We start from the raw sequence: 14,760 nt of genomic DNA, 5'->3' as shown, positions 1-14,760 counted from the left end.
TCCCCTTTATTTTCTTCATTATTTTGTTTTTAGCACCCTAAAAATACACAGGTGATAAAAGACTAATACACTGAAGCTAATTATTACATGAAGGGAAAACAAAACAAATGCAACTTTTTTTTTCCACGAAAGATTCAGAGTATATTACAAGAAATGAAACAAAAAGGTGGAGACTTCACAAACGCTAACAAACAGGATTCATTTTCCACATAAGATGGATCTTCAAGCTTTATTTTTTCCCCCCGTAAAATAAAAACAATACACAATCCAAGGAAAATGAATGCATTTCTGTTAACATGTCTCTATTTTCCATTTACATATGTACAGATGTCGCTTGGAGTCTCCACTGCAGACATTACTGTGTGTGTGTTTTTAACATCCTATAATAACAATAACAACGATAATAATGCCTTGGCAGTAGAACTATAAATCTTTGTGTATGTTTTTCCAAGTAGGTATCTATTGGGAAAATTTTAAAACACGAAAACTCAAACAAAATGCCCCTAAAACAACAAATTGTGTGTGTGGGGGGGGGGGACCCAAAACAGTTCTGGTTAGGAATATATAAATTTGCTTTTCAATACACACACACACACAAAAACTCATTAAGGCTATTAACTTATGTTTCTTGAGAATAAGTTGCATTGAATTTAACAGGACTGACTTTTAAGGACATACAACTCCACACTGTTTAGTAGAGATACTCAGTTATTTTAACAGGATGGCAGTGTAGTTAATTTTTTCCCCAGCCTAAAGAAATACAATATGCTGATGAATCATTCGTGTTTATTGGCGTGTTTGTGTTTGTTTGTGTGTGTGTGTGTGTGTGTGTGTGTGTGTGTGTGTGTGTATAAATCCAGGGCTTTCTAGGCTGATTTTGCAAAGCATGCTATTTTGATCAAATCCAAAACTTTATTCATCAACTTAGCTGCACAGACTCCGTGTTCAATAAATATGCTTCTTCTTTTTTGCATACCAAATCAACACACATAACATCTACCCCTGTCCACAATGCAGGTTTAATTTCTGTTACTCGAGGAGACACACCTTGAAGTAATGGGCAGCCTTACACCAACAACAGTCGTAGATGTTTTTCTTCCTGTTATGCTTCATTTTTTTTTAAAAAAAGTTACGTTTTTGCAGGCTTCATCTAGATCTGTAGAGCCAAACCCTAACCTTCAACACAACACTGTTTTAAAATAGTCTGGTTTCCAGTTACGCAGAAAAGCAAGAGGGAAAAAAATGTATTCAAGTACTTGTTCGAACAGGTATGTGCTTAATAACAAAGGGACCGTTTTTTGTAGAATTACACAGCACTTAGTCTATGGCTTAAGATTGACCCGCAATTAAATTGCATCCATTAAGCTGAAGACACTCGAGGTCTCAGTTGACACACATTAAAAAAAAAATAGCATATTTTTTTTACTAAGGTTGTGTGGGCAACCGTACGTAGCTGCTCCTTATGTTCAGTGATCACAAATAAGGATGCATCAATTTGGGGAAATATCTTATATTAAAAAGAAAAACCTCCCGCAGTTCTATTGTCTGTTCTCACGATCTGTCATCTACAGCCCTAAGCACTATAATGCATATCAGATGTCAGCCTTTCTCTTATGTGGGGATAAAGGATAATTCTCAGATGAATTTAAACAAGGATCTTTTTTAAAGAAAAATAATAATAACAACAACATACTTGTCTATAAAGCAGAGGATCTATTGTTACAATAGTCTTAACTCTTGAATATTATTATTATTTTTTTGCCTGGCTGTATGGATCATATGGGTTTACATACGTATAGGGACTAATTTATCAAAAAGAGAAATAAATGCTCCCTTAGTTTAAAACCCTCCTTTATCTGGGGATAGGGGGAAGAAAGAATGCAAAAAAGTGGGGGAGGAAGTCCCCCCACAGACTATGTATTTTAAAAACACATGTAAAAAAGTGTTGGCTATTATAATCAATGACAAGGCTAAAATATTCACAAAAGATATTTACAAGATCGATCCTTAAAATAATGGATTTTGCATAATGAACAGCACTTTTTTAAAAGAGAAAGAAAGAGAGAGAGAGAGAGAGAGAGAGAGAGAACTGGGGTAAAAGTAAAGACGTTGGAACAGGTCTACATAAAATATTTTTAAAAGTCAACACTTCCGTTGGACAAGAAGAGAGGAACGAAAACCGCCATTTCCTGTTTAGCTGCAGTGAAATGCTGTGGGTTACCGCATATTTATCTATCTATCTATAAAGAGAGATATATAGATATCTATATCTATGCATATATATGTCTCAAAATGCATATACAGCAGTGGTGGTAGAACAAGAATTTACAAGCATGACTGCAGCGAAGAGAACAAACGCAGGATGGATGCAAAGTTTTAATTTTTATCATGCCGTTCATGAAGAAGAGGTTGATAGAAACCAACAAGACAGAGAAGCCCGGGCCAAAATCCGACAGCCGAGTGTTGAAATCAAATACTTCTATATTTGATTTGATTCTGGGTAGGGAAGGGTGCAGTTTTGATAAGAGGGAGGAGAGGAGAGGAGAGGAGAGGGAGGAAAGAAAGGTAAAGGAGATTTATTTACTTACCTTATGGCAAGGGAAAGGAGAGAGAGGGAGGAAGGAAGGAAGGAAGGAAGGAAGGGAATGGAAGGAAGGGAGGAATTAGAGAGAGGAAGGAAGGAAAAGTAGATTTATTTACCCTATGGCAAGGGAAAGAGGAGATGGAGGAAGGAAGGAAGGAAGGAAGGAAGGAAGGAAGGAAGGAAGGAAGGAAGGAAGGAAGGAAGGAAGGAAGGAAGGAAATATCTGTACACAGAAGGCAGATGTTGAAATATTGGCCTCAGACAGAGCAGTTGGCACACATGTACTTTTTAAAAACACAGTTTACTATACACAATTTATAAAAAGAGGACGACAGCACAACGGTGGGCCCAGAAGTGACCGGAAGCTCATGCAGAAAGGAAGCAACTGAGGGAGAATCACAAGTACCACTGAAGCATTCGGATGGGAACTGTCAGGAAAATTGCACCAGAAGGACTTAATTTTTCCCCAGGCCCAATATCCTCGAAAATCTATGTTTTTAAGAAGAAAGACAGACAGACAGACAGACAGACAGAAAGAAAGAAAGAAAGAAAGAAAGAAAGAAAGAAAGAAAGAAAGAAAGAAAGAGAAAGAAAGAATAAAATAAAAAAATAAAATAAGGGGGAGAGGTGCTGGCAGGTAAAATGATAAAACACAAGACCAAAAGGATGAATCACAACACAGTCTAGAGAACCCAAGACAAGCTGTTAGGGTTATTTGATGTTCCTCCGAATATAAATGCCAGTTTCAATTTCTCAAAATGAGTTTCTCCTCTCTTGGTTTGGACTGAGTGGACAGGGGCATTGGATGGGTCCACACAGTCAAGATTTTAGCTGCGAGGGAAACCTACCGCTTTTTGGGTGGTTGTTTGTTTTTTTACTTGCATCTCCCACCCTTTCGGGTCTAGGACAACTCGCTGTGGCCGACTCGATGCAGGACGAGAGTTACACTAATATCGAAGAAAGAGTGGAACAGAATCGTTAAAGAAAGGAGGGCCAAATTGAGGTGCGAAGGACAAAAATTAAAATCACTTTTTAATTATTTTAAACACCTGTGTCGAGTTGGGAGCCAAGAAGAAACTTGTAATCATGTCCGGGATGGGAATGGATTGCCAAGGCTCCAACTGCAGACCGTGAGACCCTGCTGCCCCCTTCAAGGCCACGCTACAGAGGTGACCCCATAACAAAAGGAGCGTATTCGATTGGACAACGCCATGGACTGAGGGGGAACAGCCAAAGGGGGAGGGGAATTCAAGTCTAACCATCTGGATTATGAGTGGGAAATCCAGCGCTGGTTTTGCTTCTATTTGTGCCAGTGTAGTGTATTCAATAAAAGTGTAACTTTTGGGAAGAAGGATGTCCCAGGAGTTCCTTTCATGGATTTGCTAGCTGGACATCTGACAAACTGAATTGTTGAACTGTCCTGCAGTGAGATGGCCACAGCGAGGTGGCCAGGGCGAGTTGGCTGCGGTGAGTTAACTGCACCAAGTTGTCCCATTCCGCACCCTGCAGGTTAAAAAGGGGCAGAGTTTTGATCACCTGGTTGCGGTGGCCATCTTGACTTTGAACCCCTTCCCTCCCCTTGCAAGAGGGAGGGGGTCTTTTTTCCTGTCCCTTTCCTTGTCCTGTCTCCTGTGGGAATTGAGCAATTTTCTAACTGGTCTGAGTAAAGAGAACATTCTCACGGCTAATCTTTTTGCAGGCTTTTCTTAATACTTCATATGCAAATAAGGTTCTCGACTGTCTCTCGTTTTTCTTTCCTTTTTCTTTTGTTTTTTGTTTTTTTCTTCCCCCAGGGAACTGGCTGTTCTATTACCCAAAAAAGACCGTCGACTGAGAGAAAGCTTTTGTCGAAAAACACACGAGAAGTCGGACCACCACACATTGTGTAAAGGGAGAGGGTCGCTCTGCCCACAAGGGCGGTTAAATAAAAGATGCTACAATTGGCTAGAAAAGAAAAGAAAAAAAAACCTGGAGATTTCACAGGACTCTCCCATCACGGTTGGGGGGGGGGAGGGGAAAGCCCCACTGTCTGATGTCACCCTCTGATGCGTGTTGTGTGTGTACCCTACTTGTGACGTGACTGATTACTTTGTGCTTTTTGGTATTTTCGCATTCCAAGTCTGAAGTGTGCTGCCAACGGTAGTCCTTATTTCGTCTGACAAATAGACTGGAATCTGCATAACTTGGGGAGGACCGAGTGGAATAGACATTACAGCCAAAGATAGGAGACGCATGGAAGAACACCGGTTGCAAAGACACTCTGAAACTGGTCAAGGATGGACTTGTCGCTGCTTCTTTCTTCCCTTGCTGGGGCTAGTTGGGATGCTCCTTGCTAGGTATCCCCAAAGTGGTCCACTCTTTCGGTCTGCAGAACGAGCCCCAAAGAGAGACGTTTCCCACAGCTGTACGAATGGCCAGGCAGTCTAAGAGGTCAACCCCCAGATTGTCCCTCTTGCTTCTCTCCACTGCCACGACCCAAACTTGGGACTCAAGCAGGTCCGAGGTGCCGGGAGGAAGGAAGGGAGGAAGGAGTGTGTGCTGTACGCTCAAGCGGTGAGCTTGTCCTCGTGGGAAAGAGTAACTCGAGATTCCTCGCTTTTGAAGCTCCGTGTGTGTGTGTGTGTGTGTCAAAAGGTGTCAGGAGTGAAATGCAGAAGGCTTCAGTTGTTCTCAAAAAGAGAGAGAAGGTCATCGTTGCTATTGCTTGGTAAGTCAGGAGGATCCAAGTAGGAAAGTAACTCATCGGGGTTTGTGAGTTCGGGAAGCAGCTACAACAGAAAGAGAAGACAGCTGGTGAATCCCTTGTCAAGTGTGCAGGCATCCACGGCCCACGTCTGTTGGAAGTTGCAACTTCTAAAGCATCGAGAGAGACTCTCAACAGGACTAAACGACAACAGAACGTTGACATGCCGTTGTGCCTTCGTTGACGGAAGCCAACGAGAAAGGACTCCTCAAGCATCTTTGCCTCTTGCACACAAACACATAATTTGTACATGCACATAAATAAGTCTTCCATGGACAATGCTAGCTGAGACCTTTCTCCCCACATTGCATACTTAAGGAAACTCTTCACCAGAAAGACCTTTGGTATATTTGCTCCCTCATCTCCATAAAACAGAGGGCTCAAGTTTCACTAAGACTTCTACTCATCTGTTCTAAGACTTGCCTTTTCTTAGGTACGTCCCAGTCTTCCAGTAGGATTCACCCACACATAGGTTACCCAGTGTCAGAAATAAATTTGCTTGATATATCCAGTTGGCAGTCCAAAGGTTTAGCAGAAGCCATTGGCATTTTTTCCCAGGGCAACCATCAGATTGCCAGCAAATACAGTTACACACCCAGCTAACAAATCGTATTTTATTTTATTTTATTTTTTAAAAAAATCACTTCTACTATGGTTTCCTTAAAGCCAACATCCTAGTTATATTCAGGCATGTTTAAACTCAACATTTAGTGGGAGGAAGCCTTTAAAAAAAATCAGTTTTCTAATGGTTCATCCATTAAGAGAACAATTAAAACCCATCGGTGCTGTCTAATTAGCTAATATCATGTAGCTTCTTCCAACCATTTGTGTAGGACTTTGCACACTCTTGAGTTATGTGAAATGATACGTGAGGCTTCCTGGGTGAAAACCCTGTGAAGTCCTTTGATTTTGCCAGCATCAGAGGCATAAAATCCCAACCCACCTTTTCCCCTTTAAATGCCCCAGATATTTGTCACAGTTTAGGTAACTTGAACAATCTTATCCGAATGCACAGGTGTGAACTAAAAGACCGGTGTTTTACCTACACGGATATTTCCATCCACATTTTTGAATAATGTTTTTTTTTCTCCTCCTAAAAAGTCTGGCATGTTAGCTTTGTTCCCAGCTCCTCGACTAGAACAATTAACCAGTGGAACAACCTGCCTCCAGAGGTGGTGAATGCTCCAACACTGGAGGTTTTTAAGAAGAGACTGGACAGCCATTTGTCTGAAATGCTATAGGGTTTCCTGCCTGAGCAGGGGGTTGGACTAGATGACCTCCAAGGTCCCTTCCAACTTTATATTATTATTATTATTATTATTATTATTATTATTATTATTATTATTATTATTATTATTATTATTATTATTATTATTATTATTATTATTATTATTATTATTACCTTCCTTGTTTATGGGGGGGGGAGAGAAAAACCTTCACACTCTTTGCTTACAAATCATTTTGCCCCAGCTCCTGACAAGGACGAGTGACTTTCTTCCAAAGGCAAAAAAATTGTTATGACTGCATCTTAGCCAGCAGAGACAGATAGTAAAGCCTCCTTAGAGTTAACTTAACTCTTCGTAACTTTATGAACATGTCCATGTAGTTGCTTTGAACACTATATTGCCTCCCCGCCCCCACCAAGATGTCTTTCTCCCAGTTTCCTAGTTTGGAATTTCCCAGCGCTCCATCTGAGAGGATCTAACTTAAAAAAGATTCCCCCCACCCCAGCAGCCTGAAAGAAAAGTGACTAATCTGATCTAAAGTTAATTAGATGCTGCCACCTAGCCTGATGCAGGAGACATTACCCAACATTAAATATACTTGCTGCAGGAGTACCCAGTCGAAAAGGAAGAGCATTTCAGAATCAGAATAGAGTTGGAAGGGGCCTTGGAGGTCTTCTAGTCCAACCCCCTGCTCAGGCAGGAAACCCTATACAGTTTCAGACGAGTGACTGTCCAGTCTTCTCTTAAAAGCCTCCAGTGATGGAGCGCCCACAATTTCTGGAAGCAACTTCTGTTCCACTGGTTAACTGTTCTCACTGTTAGGAAGTTTCTCCTTAGTTCCAGGTTGCTTCTCTCGTTAATTAGTTTCCATCCATTGTTTCTTGTCTTGCCCTCGGGCGCTTTGGACAATAAGTTAGCCCTTCCTCTTTCTAAGTCTAAAGTACAGATGACATGTGTCCTACAAACTGACCTTGAGGATTTTGGAAATTCTAGCAGGGGACTGTGGCTTCTTGCATTCCTTTTATCTATCTGGGGTGGTCAGACTCATCCCACTGAGCATGTGGAGGGACACACATGGAGTGGTGAAGGGAGAAGGAACGCCCACCTAACTCGCCCGATCAGCCAAATCGATCCTTAAGATGAATAAAGAGGTGAAGGTTTTCCCTGTCTGGTCATTGTTGTGACTCAGGGCCAGCCTGTGGGTCCGACAGCCGGCTCTGATGTATCGGATGACTCTGAGGGGGAGGAGGGAAACGAACCGGCTGATGATGGTTTGGAGGAGGGAAACGAACCGGCTGATGATGGTTTGGAGGCTTTGCAGAGTCCTCAGCCGGGGACCTCTTCTCAGCTGCGTGAGCCCGAGAGTGCGGAGGAAGATGACCCACAGCTGGCCCTGTTCAAGGACGCCCGACGCAGGAGGCAGTCAAGCAGGAACAAACAAAGAAAGGCTGCAGGACTCCTCGGGAGGAGGCTCAGGGAGACCACGCCCTGAGCTCTCTATAAAAGGAGTGTTTGGGGAGGGGCTGGTTGCTGAAAGCAACTTTTCCGCTTGAGAAGACAAGCTCTAGTGTTTTTGTTAACTGCGTAATTAAATCTTGGCAGAAGCCTTTTAGCCTTGGACGCTTTCCAGTCTCTTCTTTTCGAATAGGGGTTGCGAGAAGAGGGCTGGTTCAGAACAGTCATCTCAAATTCTAAGTGGGGTGTGCGTGCAATCTCCGTTTCCTAGTTGAGGGAGCCAGTGTTGTCTGAAGACACTTCTGCGGTCACGTAGCCGTCATGACTAAACACCGAGGTGCACAGAATGCTGCTACTTTCCCTTTACTTTATCTACTCGCCTTTTGAACTGCTAGATTGGCAGGAGCTGGAGCAAGAAACAGGAGCTCGCCCTGTTCTGCGGCATTCGGGTCTTGAACCTGGGCTTTCCAGCTGACAAGTTCAGCATCTTTAACCGCTGAGCCACCGTGACCTCTTAAGATCAGCAGGGTGAGTTTACAGCCAGATCCTCCTCCTGTCCTAGTTTCAATCTATTCCTTCATCCTTTGAACAATTGGTGCATGTGCAGAGGAGGTTTTTTTTTTTAACAACTGCAGCCGCCCCTACATTCTGTGGTTAGCAAGAATTAGTCAGCAACGCGAACAAGGGCTTAACCTTGCTGGCTTCTGCCATTTTGGTTGCTTAGTTTTGGAACTTAAGAGAAAAGACTTGTGACTTTGGCGAAGCTTTGATAAGCTGAGCTGATTAACTTCAGGGCTAGCAGGAAGGCTGGGAAGCTGTGAAAACATCCTCGAATAAGACAAGGTTAAGCAATTTCCATACTGTTATCACGAAAGTTACATGGATAGGTCCATATATGCCACAAGAGTTGAGCTACTCAATCTGAGGTAAGGTTTACAGAAGCAGCCCTGTGCGTGGACCTGAAAAATGCCTCTGTGGAAGACAAAAGACCCGATTCTCAACACGGCAGGACTGGAGGAAAGGGCTGGTGGGGTAGAGGAGACATAATCCAAAAATCGGATTCATGTTCTCGCATCAAAAGATGTCCCTCTAGGAACAGAAGAAGGTTATCGATATCACATTATCTCCAAAGGTGGACTTTCTTGGGTTCTTTTACTTTTTCCTTGAAAAGATTTTGCTTCTCATCCAAGAAGCTTCTTCAATTTTTCAAGAAAAGAAAAAAAACCCTCTGAGGTGGTCCGGTTGCCTTTTGGAAAAGCACTTATAGCAAAGCACTTAGACTTATATGCCACTTCACAGTGCTTTAAAGCCCTCTCTAAGCAGTTTACAGGGTCAGCCTATTTCCCCCCCCCCCAACAATCCGGGTCCTCATTTTACCGACCTCAGAAAGAGGGAAGGCTGAGTCAACCTTGAGCTGGTCAGGATCGAACTGCAGAATTGCTGGCAGCTGGCAGTCAGCAGGAGTAGCCTGCAGTACCGCATTCTGACCACTGGGCCTCTTATGGGACAACCATGACCTGGATGATTGAGAATCTCCACAGATGTTAGCAAGACATTATCCTTCCAACTTGTGAATCAACCAGACATTCTATAACAAGCCAGAATCTCCGAGGTCCCTGAAGTTTATTGCCAGAGAGGAAATGGGGAGCAAGCAGAGAATGGATTTGAATTTCATGCATATCAGCCCTTCTTAATTTCCCTGTCCGGTTCTCCGTTGTCTACGCACCCATAAGGTTGTTTTAACCATGCTTAACAATATTGTGTCGCAACACAATAGATGGGACCATAAATGAACCCAAAGAGGCTGCCCCAGCTAACGCCTCTAACCAATTTGTGGGCATATAGACTACATAAGCCAGGGGTCTCCAACCATGGCAACTTTTATGACTCGAGGACTTCCTAGCTGGCTGAGCAATTCTGGGAACTGAAGTCCACGAGTCATAAAGTTGCCAAGGTTGGAACGTCCTGATGTAATGAGGGTGGAGGTGAGCTTGTGGGTTGGTTTCCAAACATTTTGTTACCAGGCTAGGTGACACCTTCAGCTGAGTTTAGGGGATGTAAGTGTTCTTCTGTTTATAAGGGCTTCCGGTGTGGGTGTGTCAAGTGAGGGTCTTGTGATGGGTCAGGTGTGAGTCATCACTGAGAGACTTGTGATGGGTTTTGTGATGGGGAGGTTACTTCAGGTCAGGTTCATTGGGAGGTGAACTGCTGGTGGGAATGGGGTGCTTGCGTAGGTTGGTTGTGGGTCGGTGCCATCTCTGGTTGGCTGTTCATTTCCCAATGAACCTGACCTGAAATAAACCTCTCCATCACAAGATCCTTCCTTGGTACTCCCACACCTGACCCATCAAAAGACCCTCACTTGATACACCCACACTTGGCCCATCACAAGACCCTCACTTGACACATCCACACCTGACCCATCACAAGACCCTCACTTGACACACCCACACCTGACCCATCACTTGACACATCCACACCTGACCCATCACAAGACTTTCCCTTAACACACCCACACCGGAGGTCCTTATAACCAGAACAAAACTGACACTGACATTCTCTAAACTCCACTGAAGATGTTACCTAGCCTAGTAATGAAATGCTCGGAAACCAATCCACAAGCTTGGAGGGTGGACCTTCACCCTCATCTTCCTCCTGAACTCCAGGTATTTGCTGACACTATTGCAAACCCTGTAGTAAGCCAGCCTTCCTTCCTTCCTTCCTTCCTTCCTTCCTTCCCTTCCTTCCTTCCTTCCTTCCTTCCTTCCTTCCTTCCTTCCTTCCTTCCTTCCTTTCCTTCCACCTCTTCTGACCTCGAATGCACTGTGAAGGGAAGCAGGTGACAGAATGACACAGACTTACATCCAGCGATGGTTCCGGCATATCGGACGTTCCCTGCCCACCAGGTTGAGCTTCTAAAGCTGCCGAGGGGTTAAATGCCAGGTCGCTGTGCGGATGGTTGCTAGCAGCGGCCTGGGTCGGCTGGCGGGACGGCTGAGTCGGGGGACCACTGTGATGTAATGGCTGCCCTGACTGGCTGCTGGGATGAGGGACGTGCAAACCTTGCGGCATGGAGCTATGGGATTGATCAGTGTTGCCAGGATGAGGGATCTGCAGAAGGAGGAGAGAAGCAGGAGAGCAGATATGAGGAGCTGTGGTGGAAAGCCGGAAGATGGGGAGGGCATGGTGCAGGGGGGGGAGGGCAATTGTTTCATAAACCATCATCGCTACAAGCCTTTATCATCCAGGAGGAACCTGGTTTGGGCACTCTTCTGTCGCCGAACCCACGGCATTCAAAACACAATGTTTAGAAAAATGCTTGGAATAAGACACGGTGGTCCCGTTGGGCTGCAAGTCCAGATGATGCCCTGAAAACTTCTGTGCAATTGGAAAGTTGAAATTTTGATTTTTCTAATCCCAAAGTTGCTTTTTTCCCCAAAAGGCAACTGGACTTTGTTTTTCCTTGAAGACGTTTCGCTTCTCGTCCAAGAAGCTTCTTCTGCTCCGAGTGGATGGTGGGGAAGGGAAGGATTTATATTCCGAGAAAAACCTCCAGGTAGCCTCTGTGACTCTCAGAGAGAGTGCTAACGACAAGATGACTGCAAGGAATTAAAAAAATCCTTCCACCCTCCACTATTCAGTCAGAACTGAAGAAGCTTCTTGGATGAGAAATGAAACGTCTTCAAGGGAAAACAAAGTCCAGTTGCCTTTCGGGGAGAAAAAAGCATCTTTGGAGCAACCACGACCTGGATGGCTGAGAAATCTCTATAAATATTTAATTTTTCTAGTAGGTTAACTTTTTAGTTAAACTCTCTAGCATGTTGACCTCTTTAACTTCCCTGGTATGAATTGTAATAAACAGAGCACAACTTTTCATTTTTTTATATAATATATATATATGTGCAGGGCTTTTTTTCTCATGGAACGCTCAGAACGGAGTTCCGGCACCTTTTTTGGATGGAACCTTGTAGGGTAGGCAAGGCGGGTTGTATGACGTGTGTGAGTTCCGGCACCTTTTTCTTTTACAAAAAAAGCACTGTGTATGTGTATATGCATATGTGTATGTGTAGATAGATAGATAGATAGATAGATAGATAGATAGATAGATAGATAGATAGATAGATAGATAGATAGATGATAGATAGACAGACAGACAGATAGAAAAATAGAATCAACTCTTGATAATTTAGTTGCAAGGTGTGAGGAACAAAAAGAGATGAGAAAGTTAGTATTTCACTTTTTGTGTTTGTTTGGTGATGGACTCTCCTTTACACAGGTGTTCCTTCATTGCAGACTATAATGACTGAAAAGAAAGAGAATCGGAAGGGACCTTGGAGGTCTTCTAGTCCCTTTCAAGTAGGAAACCATATACTATTTCAGACCAATGGCTTCCGGTTTCTTCTCGAAAGCCTGCACTGATGAAGCACGCACAACCTCTGGAGGCAGGCTGTTCCACTGGTTAATTGTTGTCACTGTCAGGAAATTTCTCCTTAGTTCTAGGTTGCTTCTCTCCTTGATTCATTTCCATCCGTTGCCTCTTGTCCTGCCTTCTGGTGCTCTGGAGAATAGCTTGAACCCCTCTTTTTGAGATAGTGGAACATGGGTTATCATGTCCCCCTTCGTCCTTCTCTTCATTAAATTGGACAGAGCGAATTCTTGAAATCCATGTTTTAGCCTCCAGCCCCCTGATCGTCTTCATTGCTCTTCTCTGCACCCTTTCCAGAAGCTCAATATTCCAAGTGTGGTCTTAGGAAAATGATACGTATGAATTAAAAAAGAGCGTCTTTTAAACTCACCTGTATATATAGTGGCAAACCCGATACACAGACGTAAGGACACGAAAGGAAGTGCGCAAACCTCCTAGCACATATAGACTTCCGGTATATCGTACAGAAACTATTTTCATGTTCGTAGTCACAGCTGATGACATTTCCACGAGCTCAATTTTCTCTCGCTTTAGATAGCTGAAAGGAAATCTTTTGTGCTATTTGAAGACCAGCGTGGGTGCTCCTTCCTTTTAAAGTCAGTAGCTGCCATTCAGACTTCATTTTCACATTGAGGCAGCTTCCTGCCAAATTAGGAACACATCCCTCAAACCTAAAGCATCCTGTACTGTCACCCAGCCATCGCAATAAAAAACAAACCATCATGATTGCAGTGTTGAATAATAATAATAATAATAATAATAATAATAATAATAATAATAATAATAATAATAATAATAATAATAATAATAATAATAATAATAATAATAATAATAGTTGGAGGGGACCTTGGTGGTCTTCCAGTCCAACCCCCTGCTCAGGCAGGAAACCCTATACCATTTCAGACAAATGGCTGTCCAGTCTCTTCTTGAAAACCTCCAGTGTTGGAGCATTCACCACTTCTGGAGGCAGGTTGTTCCACTGGTTAGTTGTTCTCACTGTCAGGAAGTTTCTCCTTAGTTCTAGGTTGCTTCTCTCTTTGGTTAGTTTCCATCCGTTGCTTCTTGTCTTGCCTTCAGGTGCCCTGGAGAATAGTTTGACTCCCTCTTGACGTTATTTAGGTGACTACAGAAAATATATGGGCCTCTGCCTACTGCTAAGTTGGGCATTCATTCTCCCATCCTTCTGCCTCAGTTGGCAAAAATCAGCTGTGTGAAACTGGCTATTCCCATCACCGATATCTTCTCTGCATCTCTTAGCACAGGGGTCTCCAAACGTGGCCCTTTTATGCCTTGTGGACTTCCAACTCCCAGGATTCCTCAGCCAGGCACGCTGGCTGAGGAATCCTGGGAGTTGAAGTCCACAAGGCATAAGAGGGCCAGGTTTGAAGACCCCCCTGTCTTAGCAGAAAGAGTCAGACCTGATTTCTTTCAAGGATAATGACTAACAAAAACCCAAATCTCTTGAGGTTGCCCTTGGATGGGATAGCAGAATGGAGAACATGCCACTTTTGACGCTGGTCGAGATGAAAGCACAAGATGAAGACAAAGCCATGAAGAGATGCTGGCAAACAGATGCTTCTGGGACGTGTTTGCGCCACGGTTAGATGCAAGTCAGGGAACGTCTTCAAAGCCACGTGGCTCTGTAAGTGTCACTTGCCTACGTGGCCGAGTGGAGCATCTGTTTTCTACAAAGGTCCAGGTCCTTCCTCCTTGCCCCAGACATTCAATGCGACACGCTAACATTTCCAACCGGTCCTTCAGCTCGCAAGCAGATGAACCAGGACATCTCCCTCACTTGAGATGGGACGGGGAAATGATGAGCCACGCCCGTTAATTTGCAAAATTTGCATTTTATGTTTGTAAAGAAATCAAAGTAACTTTGCGCATTTTCTGTTTTGAGAAGCAGGGAGAGAGAAGGGCGGAGGCAGGAGAAAGCTCATTTTCTTTTCTAAAGAAAGAGAAGAAGTAGAGGGAGGGAGGGAGGGAGGGAGGAAGGAAAGGAAAGGAAAAAAGTAAAGGGAGGGAGGAAGGAGAGGATGGGAGGGAGGGAGGAAGGAGTGAGAAAGGGGCAGAGGGAGGGAGGGAGGAAGGAAAGGTAAAAGAAAAGGGAGAAAGGGAGGGAAGGAGGAATGAAGGATGAAAGGAAGGAAGGAGAGGAAGAGGGGGAAGGAAGGAAGCAGCAGAAGGAGGGAGGGAGGAAGGAAAGGAAAAAGAAAAGGGAGAAAGGGAGGGAAGGAAGGATGAAAGGAAGGAAGGAGAGAAAGAGAGGGGGAAGGAAGGAAGCAGCAGAAGGAGGGAGGGAGGGAGGAAGGAGTGAGAAAGGGGC

At 43.8% G+C, this 14,760-nt stretch overlaps 1 protein-coding gene across 1 annotated transcript in view; it reads right to left on the bottom strand.

Annotated features, from left to right (window-relative positions):
• Positions 1-823: 823 nt before the first annotated feature.
• The window catches only part of ZMIZ1 (zinc finger MIZ-type containing 1), a 276,626-nt gene continuing 262,689 nt past the window's right edge, over positions 824-14,760 (bottom strand). The window contains 2 exon segments of the mRNA XM_081329950.1: positions 824-5,352; positions 10,871-11,119. Of these exon segments, the coding sequence (XP_081186076.1) occupies positions 5,245-5,352; positions 10,871-11,119 (357 nt within the window). The 3' untranslated portion in view covers positions 824-5,244.

Source organism: Vipera berus, assembly GCF_964194415.1.
Source record: "Vipera berus genome assembly, chromosome: 5".
Classification (NCBI taxonomy): Eukaryota; Metazoa; Chordata; class Lepidosauria; order Squamata; family Viperidae; genus Vipera; species Vipera berus.
This window is presented reverse-complemented; position numbering and strand designations above follow the sequence as displayed.